A 12,358-nucleotide genomic window follows, 5' to 3' on the forward strand; every position below is an offset into this window, starting at 1 on the left:
TACATAATGAAAACAGAAACTCCACCTTAAATACTTTAAACTACCAGTAATGGGTACTACTGCCCCGGGTGATTCTCCCTTATTTGCAAGAAACTTCTGAATTTCCCTTCCCTCAGTCTTGCATGTTGCTGGGAAATAAATTTTGCTTTGCTGCAAATGATGTGTACATGAGCATGACATGTGTTTTTCCTTTCATTGTCTGGCTCTGCATTTAGACATTATGGTTTTCACTTTACAACTTAGATTTGTTCACCTCTGCCACTGAGATCCTGCTGTGGTCACAGAAATGAGAAGTCATTTGGATGCATGAGATGAAAAGAAGACTTGGGGAAACTTGTCTTTCTTGGCTAACACTTCTCAGACAGCTCCCCCATATCCAGGTTGACACTGTGCAGAGTCAGCGCTGCTGCCCAGGGTCACTCCATGCTAAAGCAGATGTGGTCACCAAGCTCCACACATCTCTTTCTTCCTCTTCACTGAAGTTGTGAGACTACAGGTCTGGGGCTTGGGTTTCCTTTCCCTCAACTCTCTTCAAATTTCACTGCAAAAACTTCTTTTTTTCCTGCCATCTGCTTTACCAACCACATCTTAGTATTTTTGAATCTTAAACTCTTTCCTTGTCTAGTTATTCACATCAACAATGACTGGGGCTGAAACTCTCTCAGTTGGAAATTTCCCCAGAAAACAAACAAAAAACCCCCAAACTACTATTATTTCCCACAAGAAGGACTCATAGGACGAGCAACCCGACTGTGAATGCAGCACTTTGAATATAACATTGCATAATAAGCTTGAGAGTTTACATGTTTTCTCAAGATTGCTAATTCATTGAAAGTAAGGCTTACATCCTACTCGCTTGAATCTCTGCCACTTAGAATTCATCAGTTCTGCTATGGAAACCTCTCATCCCATGCCCCTCTTTTTTTATCCCCAATGCCACAGCGTAAGCTCTCATGGTTCATCACTGGAATCACTGCAGTTGCTTCCCAATACGCAGGTCTTCCTGCTTTCAGTTTCTCTGCCTTTCAGTTTCTTATCTTTAGAAAACTTAGAAGGGTCTTTCTAATTTATGAATCAGACCATGTTACTCTCTGGCTTCAAATTCTTCTACGGTTCCCTCAACTCTCCTCTTTCAGTCTCATCATGCAGCATGCCCTGTAAAACTGTCTCTGCTTGAAGCTCTTTCTTCTCCTTTATTAGCCAGGAGAACACCTATTCATCCTACAAAGATTTAGCCTGGTGACTGTCCTTGAATCTCCCCCTGGGGCAGAAGGCAGCAACCCTACCTCTTTGCTCGCTCTTGTCAGAACACAAGGCACTCTCTACCTGAGTGCTTCCCCGATTATTATGGTCTCCTTGAAAGCAGATTCTGAGCCTTCTTCTTCCTTAGATTTTTGACTCCTCATTTAGTGTTTACCATGTAAATGTTCAATGGGTGTGTTTGTTTAGTCACTCAATTCTGTCTGACTCTTTGGGGCCCATGGACTGTAGCCCGCCAGGCTCCTCCATCCATGGAATTTTCCAGGCAAGAATACTGGAGCAGGTTTGCCATTTCCTATTCCAGGGGATCTTCCTGACTCAGGGATCGCGAACTGGAGTCTCTTGTGTCTCCTGTACTGGCAGTCCATGGGGTTGCAAAGAATTGGACACGACTGAGTGACCAACATTTTCACTTTTCAAATGTTCAATCGTGTTTGCTAAATGAACGAATGCGTGCATGTTGCACGCTAAGTCGCTTTAGTCGGGTCTGGCTTTTTGCCACTCTATGGACTGCAGTCCACCAGTCTCCTCTGTCCATGTGATTCTCCAGGCAAGAATACTGGAGTGGGTGGCCAGGTCCTCCTCCAGGGGGTCTTCCCGATGACATCTCCTTCAGCTCCTCCACTGCAGGTGGATTTGTTACTGCTGAGCCACCAGAGAAGCCCAAATGAATGAATGCTCGGTTACATTACAAGCGCCAACAGCTTCACCTACTTGTTTCTCATCTTGATGGCAAGTTGCAAACTACCACAGCAGATTATCCTCACTGAATCTTGACTACCTAACTCTCAACAAAGAATGAAAGTATGTTTGAAAGAGTTACCAATTGGTTGGGATTCAGGATTTCTACCCAGCCAGGTGACAGAGATCATTTACAAATGCCTAAAGGATCAATTGAGTGAACTCCGGGAGATGGTGATGGACAGGGAGGCCTCGCGTGCTGCGATTCATGAGGTCGCAAAGAGTCAGATACGACTGAGCGACTGACCTGAACTGAACTGAAAGGATCAAGGATAATTCTGTGAGACTGTCAAAGATGAGTATTGAAGAAGATTCATAGATCTTGACAATTCCTATGTAGACTGGTTGTATTTTTAAATTTTTCTGTGCACCCCCATAAAGGAAGTGAAAGCAAGTTTTAATAAAATGACTGTGAAGCTACTTCAAAATATACCAAGAGAATAAGGGCAAGGACTGTGAAACTATAAAACCCAATACCACTCTTCTGCTTATAATAGTTCTGAGATGTCATTGTTTATTCACTTGCTAAGTCATGTTCAATCTTTGTGACCCCTGCAGCAACTGCAGTGCTCCAGGCTTCCCTTATCTCCTGGAGTCTGCTCACACTCCTGTCCACTGAGTCAGTGATGCCATCCAACCATCTCATCTCAGATGTCATTATGTAAATCTTATTGTTTTTGAAAATTAAAGAGCTATTTTACAAAGTGAAAGTAAATCACCACAAAGAGCAGAACTGTTTACCTTAGAACTTCGTGATCAATACAATGAACTCATTTGTAAAAACTAACTCTTTAATAGGACAATTACAGCATATAATAGTTTGGAAAATGGAAAGGGAAGCACAAAACATTGAGCCTTTTAATTTCATGGGATAAATAGTAAACTGATAATCACTCTTACAGTCAAAAATAAACCTAATGAAATTACTCTAGAGAGAACCCTGGTTGGGGATGATGTTCTTTTTGATGTCTCCTGATATTTGGGGCTTCTCTGGTGGCTCAGACAGTAAAGAATCTTCCTGTAATGCAGGAGACTTGGGTTTGATCCTTGGGTCAGGAAGATCCGCTGGAGAAGGGAATGGCAACCCACCCCAGTATTCTTGCCTGGAGAATTCCATGGACGGGGGTCTGGTGGGCTACAGTCCATGGGGCTGCAAAGAGTCAGACAAGACTGAGCGACTAACACTTTCAGTACTTGGAAGACCCCATAGTTAGTCTTGGTCAGAGAAGAAGCAGCCACATTGACATTTCAGTTACACAGGATAAGTCTTTATGTGGAAGAAGACAGATACAGGTGTTAGGTAGTTAGAATAGGAAACAGGAGTCCAGAATGGCGGTGGCTAAAAGACAAGGAAGAGAAAAGCCCGTGGAAATAGAACAAAGGAAGGTCTGAGGACCCGAGTGAGGAGTCAGGTAGAACAAACAACACTCCTGGCTAGCCCAATTTACATAGGGCAGGCCCAGCGGGAGAAAAAGCATATAAAAAGAGGAGTCAAAGGGCTGGGGGTCTCTTTCTCTCCCACGCGCTGGGGCACTCTTCTCTTCGCGTTCTTGGGTCGACATGCCTTCATGCCTCGAAGATGGATTTTCCTGCTAGTTTCTAAATAAAATAGAGCTGTAACACGGAGCTGTAACACTGATTTGTCTAAGAGCTATAACACGGTCCATTCAAGACCTGAGAGCTGTAACACGGTCTGTCCAAGACCTGAGAGCTGTGACGCTCTGAGGGCTTTAATGTCCGTCACTCCAAATCTTTGTTGTGACGAGACAGAACCGAGAAGCATACACTCGTGTGACACAGCTATATGTCTTCATTGAGACAGATACCCTTTTAAAAGACATTCAATATAGATGAAGCTGTTCTGTCTGAAATATGTACACTAGGCACTGCTCTAAAGAGAAAGATCAATACGAAACGTGATCCTGTAACACACACTACAGTGAGATATCAACATCTCTTACAACAAACAGGAAAACAGCCTCAGCTACCTTCATTGGGAGTTCTATGAAAACATGCGGTGAGACTGGCTGATAAAGTAGTGAATGGTTGCTGATATAAGGGAAAAGAGTGACTACTTGCTCAGCTTTCCAATTCAACTAGGGGCAGTGAACCACAGAATCTATGAGCTTGAGGGACATTAAAGGTTATTTAATCCAGTATTTCAAGTTTGGATCCCTTGAGTACCTCCCCAACCAGGTTTGTCCAGATCTGTCTGAGGCCGGTCTACAGAAAGTGCACCCTACCTTTCCCCTGGGTAATCCACTCCACCTGTGAACACAGGAGCTGTTGGCCTGGAGATGGAAGCCAAGTCTCTTTAATTTGTAATGACTTAGAAGTGATGCACATATACAGAGTGATTGATAATTATTTGGCTAAAGCTAACTAGATTATTCGGAGAAGGCAATGGCATCCCACTCCAGTACACTTGCCTGGAAAATCCCATGGACGGAGGAGCCTGGTGGACTGCAGTCCATGGGGTCACTAAGAGTCAGACGTGATTGAGCGACTTCACTTTCACTTTCCACTTTCATCCCTTGGAGAAGGAAATGGCAACCCACTCCAGTGTTCTTGCCTGGAGAATCCCAGGGACCGGGGAGCCTGGTAGGCTGCCCTCTATGGGGTCGCACAGAGTCAGACACGACTGAAGCAACTTAGCAGCAGCAGCAGCAACTAGATTATTAAGTGTGATTTTGAGGATGGTAGTGTTAAGTAAAGGATTCTACATAGAATAAACTTAAGTTGCTTTAGTTGTAATTCTTTGCAATCTCATGAACTGTAACCCTCCAGCCATCTGTCCATGGAGATTCTCCAGGAAAGAATATTGGAGTGGGTTGCCATGCTCTCCTCCAGGGGATCTTCCCGACCCATGGATCAAACCTGAATCTCCTGTGGCTCTGCACTGGCAGGCAGATTCTTTTACTGCTGAGCCTCCAGGGAAGCCCCTACCAATGCATAAACTTACTTATATTATGTTGAGCTGCTATAGACATGCCTGCTTAACTTGGTTTCTCATTTGTCATTGGTAAGGGCGTCACTGTTACACCCTCAGGGCAGGCATTGCAGGGCAGTGTAAGCTCTGCTGTACTGGTGGCCATGGTCCCAAGAAACAGTGATTTCAGAATAAATCTTTAACTTTTTTATTTTATTTAAATAAGAAAACAAATGGGAAAATTCCAGGGCCCAGAGAGTCTGGAGACATTTGAAAAATAAACTATAGGAAGTAATACACGTTAGGACAGAAAGTAAGGCTTTCGTTTTCCTTCCCAGAGCCTCTCTCAAAGGCAGCTACTATCAACAGCTACCACAGTGTTTTTAAATTATTGAAAATGGAACCTATTAAATAAATTTAATAAAAAGTATTGGCTAATATCATCTTAGACTGAGTTAATTCAAATTACCTTATTTCACCTGAAAAAGTGAAGTTTAAAAGTTTTTAATAAAGCATTTGAAAGCAGAGAGAGAACAGAGACATCAACAGGACATCAGAGGAGTGATTTCAAGATTCCAATAGGGCTTCTTTACCAGCCATGGGACACTTTAGAAGTGCAGTCACACATAGCAGTCATTTTTAGATGTGCAGTCTGGCTAGCAACAGCATTTCTATGAGTCTGTAAAGCATAATGACATTTAAACATATGCATAAAGACACAATGTGTTGGTATTAATGTGTTTATTCCTTACTTTTGTTGAAATGCCAGAGAAATGCCTAGCTTAAAGCAACTTATATGCTTTATGAATCTGTTCATTATGTTTAGAATAAATACTTTAAGTCTAAAAACTCAAGGATCAAGATGGAAGGAGAAAAAAAGTGGGATTGTGAGATGAGTGTATACATGCTAGAATCTAATCTACTATAGATATACTTCTTTTCAACAAAGAAGATTGGGAATTAAGTGTTTTTAAAAGGATCTCCTTTCAGGGTCATGTCTCTTTTATTAAGAAGAAAAACTCAGGGGAAAAAAAAACTGTAAAGAAATATTTCTCAGTTGAAATAACACATAGAACCCTAGGAAAAGATCTAGAAGGATTAAATAATAATTGTTTCTGGATGGTGGAATTATTAGTGTTTTAATTTTTCTTTTTGCTAATTTATTTTAAAAATAAATAGGACATCATTCTTCATTTAGTTGGTATACATCATAGAGAAATGCTACATATAAAAGCTTATACAACTGGCTTCAGAAATCAAGCAGCATTTTAAAAAGAAATCAATAGGGTTGGGGGCAAAGAGTGTGGATCAAGAAGAATCAGCATTTAAGTATTTTATAGTTAGGTGTGTCTCCTAGGGAAGACAGGAAGACATTAAACACACCAAGTTAAATTCAGAGGGTGGAGATAATGTCTTTTTATATTTGATTTATGTAAAAATGACTACAATGTTTGAGAAGACTTAGTAAATTCCTTTTGTGTTCCAAATCAAGAAGAATGATGGCTAGTCTGCTTCTTCTGTATGGTAGTCAAATATAAGTTTTCTAGAGTTTTTATTTTTCTGAATGAATTACCTTGTGTTTTACTTCATGATCTTTCATTATTAAGAGAAAAAAAAAAAAAAAAAAAGAGGAAAGCTTAACTGGGGATGAAGAGGTCTTTAAAATGATTTTTGTTGTGCCAAAAGTCTATATCAACTTGCTTTTCAACATTGTGAAATATGGCTAAATCCCCCAAATCTAAGTCTATCACAGCTCTCTGAAGCATATGTATATTACATGTATGACATCATGGTCAATGATTTCCAAGTTGATTATCTAAAGTTCTAAGGTGCTTTTAAACCAAAACTATTGGTGATTTTCAGTATGCAAAAATAATTCTGATTTAGAAACTGCCTACATGTGCATATGGATCGGCTTATATTCATCTTTAAAACTGGAATTAAAATTGTGCATATTACAGTTCTGCTCCTGATCAGATTTCTAACCTTAGGTAGGTGAGGTAACCTCTCTGTTCCTCAAATTCTTTATCTATAAAATGCAATGATAATATTATCCATATTAAGATGAAATATTGTATAAGTCTCTTGAAAATGAATGTACAGAAAAAAAGGACTTTTTCTCCCTTTAAAACAAATGTTTCCTGAGTATGTTATAGTTCACAACTTACTCTGAAACAGCTTTAAATTTGGAAGAGCTAATGTGCTAGCAGTATGTTTATTCTTGAATAATAATAATAATAAAAGCTTATCTGACGGTAAAACAAGCAAACTTTGCTTTGAAATGTAGATATATATCTACTATAGCAGATAATCAATATGCGTTTGGTTGGATGTTTGAATCTAATTATGTGAATTATGTGTGGGGCTTCCCAGGTGGCTCAAGTGGTAAAGAATCTGCCTGCCAATCCCGGAGACACTGGTCTGAACCCTGGTTTGGGAAGATCCCCTGGAGAAGGAAATGACAACCCACTCCAGTATTCTTGCCTGAGAAATCCCATGGACAGAGGAGCCTGGTGGGGTTGAGAAGAGTCAGACACTGACTGAGCATGCACGCATACATATGTATGTATATGTGTGTGTATGTGTATTTTTTCCCCCAATAATGACATCTGAAACTCAAGAGCTGAGATTACTTTTTTAAGAGCTCGGAGTTTAAGCCAAATCCTCCTATTTCTGCCTAAATTACTCCCAGTGTGCTTATTATGGTCGTCACCTCTCTGACATATCCTTTCCCATGTATTAGAAACTTAAAAGGAAACAACAGAAAGACTTCAAGAAGTACTAGTACAAAGGGGCAAATGCAACATAGGGACCTAGGCAGCCAGTCCCGATCCCAATACTGAGATGTGGAATGTGTTTAGATTGGGAAAAGAGCGGCATTATGGCTTAATCAAGCAAGCTGAAATAACTACCCAGTATGACAGCCTACAAGTACCAGTTTACAAGTTTAGTAAATAAGATAAATCATATTCATCTCCTAATATCACACTAGGCCTTTTAAAAATGTACAGAAAAGTATCACAACATTGTAAAGGAATTATACTCCAATGGGAAAAAAAAAAAAAAAAAACTTTTACAGAGACCTATGAATGAGACAGGCACCATATCACTGCACTCTTTAGGAGAATGAAAATGACAAGGTCTCAGGAATTTCACTGAAGAGCATCACTGAACAGCCACAGTATATTCTGATTTCAGTTGAGGAGGAAGGTAGCTGCAGAAGACTGTTTATACAGTATAAACAGTGGACCAGCATCAGCTCTGCCCCACGGGGAAAGTCTCCCTCTTCAACAACATCTGTCTTACATCTCTTTTTACTTACACACTTACACTCATGGTCAGTTATTTTTTCATCACCATCTTGTGTGTGAATGTAACCATCTTACTCTGGGTTCAATGCAATTTTTTTTCCTATTGAATAAAGATTGAATTAGAGAACACGAAAATTAACAGGCTGTAGCAATAATTTTTCATTCAGGGCAAAAGGATATTAATAGCAATTAAAACATTTGGTTCTTCTTCCTTAGGGACAGAAATCTAATGTGAATCTTCTTCACTAATGCAGGATGTCCAGAGATGAACAGGAGCAGCCTCAAAGAACTGATTTAGCAAAAGGTCAAAGAAGTATGGGCTTCCCTGATGGCTCACTGGTAAAGAACCTGCCTGCTGATGCAGGAGACACAGGTTCGATCCCTGGCCCGGGAAGATCCCTTGATGAAGGAAAAGGTAACCCACTCTAGTATTCTTGCCTGGAAAACCCCATGGACAGAGAAGCCTGGCAGGCTACAGTCCATGGGATTGCAAAGAGTTGGACATGACTTAGCGACTGAACAAGAGCAGCAACCAACATCAATTAGTGAAGTATAAAGTTTAGCCAAAAGTCTAGAAAAGTCAAAGCAAATCATAAGACTGCATGGGGACAACTTTGAATTTTCAGAGGTCTGTGATTACTATTATCAGTGTGCTACTTGAGGAGAGAAAGTGTAAGTATTACTTCTTTTTAATTTGTTTTTGTCTTTGCAGATGAGAGAAAATTAAGATTATATTAAAATGCAAAGGGTGTTAGAATAAGAAGAAACCTTATTAACCTTCTAAAGATGAAAATATACTGTGGTCTCACTAGAACAGTCTTATTCCACATCTTTTTTTACAGACTTATTATTAATAGTGCCCTTTCATTCTAAAAAGCATCTTGATTAGGTGATAAGTTATATGGTTACGCTACAGTAAAATGCTCTCATTTTACAAACAGGGTAAAATCTGTTTCCTTCACGTTTAACCCAGACATGCACGTTGAACATGTCACCAACTGCTGAATTCCCAGGACGTTGCTTTGTTCACCCTACCACGCTCCCCTCTCGAAGTACAAGGCTGATAATTCGATAGAAATAAGATGTGTGGAACCTGTGGATTTCACTAATAAAATAGCATCACTACCTTTGAGCTGTTCAAGTCATTGCAATTTACAGGTGATGAAAAGATGCTCTGAATGTGCAAACTGTAGTCCGCTATTATCTCCACTCCAAAGGAAAATTCACACTTCCCCCACATCTGCTATAAGTCTATTTTTAGCTACATGCAGTGGGTGGACAACCAGTTCTCTCCATGCTGGTCTCAGGCATGACCATTTGTTTCCAGGCTCAAATGCACTTTTGCTTCCACTCATAAATAAGAATTTAAAAAAAGAGTTGGAATTAACACACCATGGCAACAATGAACAAGCCATGGCAAGAATTTTTCAGTATAGAACTGGAAACAGTAATGCATAAGCTAAATCACTGTATCTGTCTTCCTTAGAAACTTAAATAGCCAACAGTTTTTCTTTTGATTGATCTTACCAACTAATACACATTTTAAATTTTATTTCAAGTTGTACAGAGTAGAAAAAAAGTTATTTTAAAATCACAAGCCTGGTTTCCATGAAGCTAAAACTGTATATAAATTTGTTAATGGTAAAACAAATTAAAAATCATCTTATTTCCAATTGAAACCCAAGATATAATTTATAAAAAGGATGCAAAAAAACATGAGTACTAACAGAAGTTTGCACATTAAAGACATTTCTTGAACTCTCTAATGTAGGAGATACGTTATACCCATTAAATCACCAAACTAGTTTCAAAATGCCCATAAATATTCTAATCAATCAGTAAAACAGTATTCCACAGAAAAGTGTATATATTAGCAAGGACATAATATCATTCTTATCAAAAAGAAAATTTACTTATTAATAATATAAACCAATTCACTGATAAATTTCTAACATAATTCCATCTAGCTCTTTTACCACTAAAGGGAAATATTTGTTTCTTTTTAAGAAATCTTTGAAGAAATTATTAAAGCCTTAACAATTTATTTTTATTAGCATATATTCTAACAAGTTTTATAATAACTTCAAAGAATAAATACTGATAATGTAAGCACTTAGAATAAATATATGTAGCCGGACTAATCATTATATACAACAGTCTTTTCCTAAGGCAGAGAGTTCCTCCTATATGAGACTGAAGTTAAATAAAAAGCAATTTTTGTCCCTTGGGAATTTATGATAATGGATTTCCCTACAGACAAAGACAACATTAGATGCATTATCAATAAGTTATGCATATTTAAAACTGTTTTCTTGTGAATTTGCACTGACTTAATTATCCTACTAATAAACACTGTCAATTATCTTTCTGGTCAACAATATCATATTTGTTAAGATTCTTTGTTAAGTATATAGCCTATAATTACAAAATAAAGAGCAGGCAAGTAGCCCACATGAAATAAAACCCACTTATTTTCCCTGCCTCTTTCATCTGTCAGGCTAAAGTAAGTAATCCCCAGATTTCAAGTTAATATGATTATAAATTTAGAAAACTATAACAAAAAATATATGGTGACAGAAATAAGAGCATCTTAACTAAATATATATTATCTCTTCATGTAGTTTTCATGTTTGTACAATGATTCGGTACTAGGTTAGGAAAAAATGAGAATCATAGGAATTCAACAAAAGGACAGAGACTGTTAAAGAAACAAATATTTCCCTTTATTTGATTACATTACATCTACTCATGGGACATCTGGAATAACTGAATTTCTCAATTTACAGACCTATAAATAATGCTATTTAACCGAAATCCAGCCAGCAAAGAGCACCATATACTTGAAGAGCTTACTCATGGAAAAGTAATTTCCACACCAGGTCAGTTTAGTAGAGTATAACAGTAGACTCAGAATGATCAGCATTTGAGAATGAGAACAGTTACACTCAAGAGTACTTTATCAAGAGTGATTTGCCTTACTCCTTCGCCAGCTGCACATTGGATGGTTTTGCTCCAACTGGTATTCCGTATTTGTGCAAAGTGTTAGTCAAAATCTCCCTCATGTCGTTGTTGTAGGAATCAAAGTCAAACACGTTCCTAACCACACTGGAGAGACCTTCAGTGGGAAATTTCTGTATTAAAAAAAAAAAATCCCTTATTACCATGTGATAAAATATACAGTATTATAAAGATTTCCCAAATGGACAGAATAATGATCAAATAAACTTCATTAGACCTTTTCTTACTGGCCTTGTCAGATAAACAGATAGGAGGAATGCTTTTCTCTTTTAATGTTTGCCCTGATGACTTAATATTTTTCTTTTTCAATAAATTTCAGAATTTGAGGGGAAACAGTTCTTTCTCTCAAATGTTAAATCGGTACTCAAATCCTGGGGTTTGGTGACTTTCACCACTTTCTGAAATCTCCCGCTTTTAAAATGAGTACTGAGCTTCCCTGGTGGCTCAGTTGTAAAGAATCTGCCTGCAATGTGGGAGACGCAAGTTTGATCCCTGGATCAAGAAGATCCCCTGGAGGAGGAAATGGCAACCCACTCCAGTATTCTTGCCTGGAGAATCCACATGGACAGAGGAGCCTGGCGGGCTACAGGCCATGGGGTCGCAGAAGAGTCGGACACGACTTAGCGACTAAACAACAACTGGATTGACCAAATTAAAAAATGCTACTTAAATAGAGCAGAGTGTTGAATATCTATATGGAAATATTCAGAAAAGTCACAAGTCCAAGAGTAAATGAAAAAAAAAGGTAAAGGAATACGAAAAGAAAGGAAGAAAAAGGTAAAAAGTACAGAGAACAGAGACGCAGGCAAGCGCAGAGGGAAAGAAAACGAGGGTTACAGACAGCTGACTTCACACGGCTGGGGTCCTCTGGGTCATTCATCGCCTCTGTCTTGATTCTCTCTAGGTGCTGGAATCTCAGCTGGACTTGCCATGGTTTTACAGGCAGAACAAAGCTTTCTATTTTCCTGTCTAGGTTTTCAGGGGTCAAGAGTCATTAGGTTATGACTGTTCGCTTGGAAACCATCATTTGTTATAAAAGCAGAATTGACACAGGCTTTTTGTCTTCTTTTACCAAGGTGAAAAGTGAAAGTGAAAGTCG

The 12,358-nt window shown here is 38.8% G+C and overlaps 1 protein-coding gene across 10 annotated transcripts in view; it reads right to left on the reverse strand.

Moving 5' to 3' along the window:
- Nucleotides 1-12,358, reverse strand: part of VWA8 (von Willebrand factor A domain containing 8) — a 416,362-nt gene that overhangs the window by 202,375 nt on the left and 201,629 nt on the right. For all 10 annotated transcript variants that reach the window (XR_009496658.1, XM_059892187.1, XM_025000014.2 and 7 more), the window contains exon 26: nt 11,221-11,372. Coding sequence is in view for 9 of the 10 variants with exons in the window: in XM_059892187.1 (XP_059748170.1) it covers nt 11,221-11,372 (152 nt within the window). In the remaining variant the exon portion in view is untranslated. The remainder of the gene's footprint in view (nt 1-11,220; nt 11,373-12,358) is intronic.

This window comes from Bos taurus, chromosome 12 (assembly GCF_002263795.3).
Source record: "Bos taurus isolate L1 Dominette 01449 registration number 42190680 breed Hereford chromosome 12, ARS-UCD2.0, whole genome shotgun sequence".
In the NCBI taxonomy this organism is placed as follows: Eukaryota; Metazoa; Chordata; class Mammalia; order Artiodactyla; family Bovidae; genus Bos; species Bos taurus.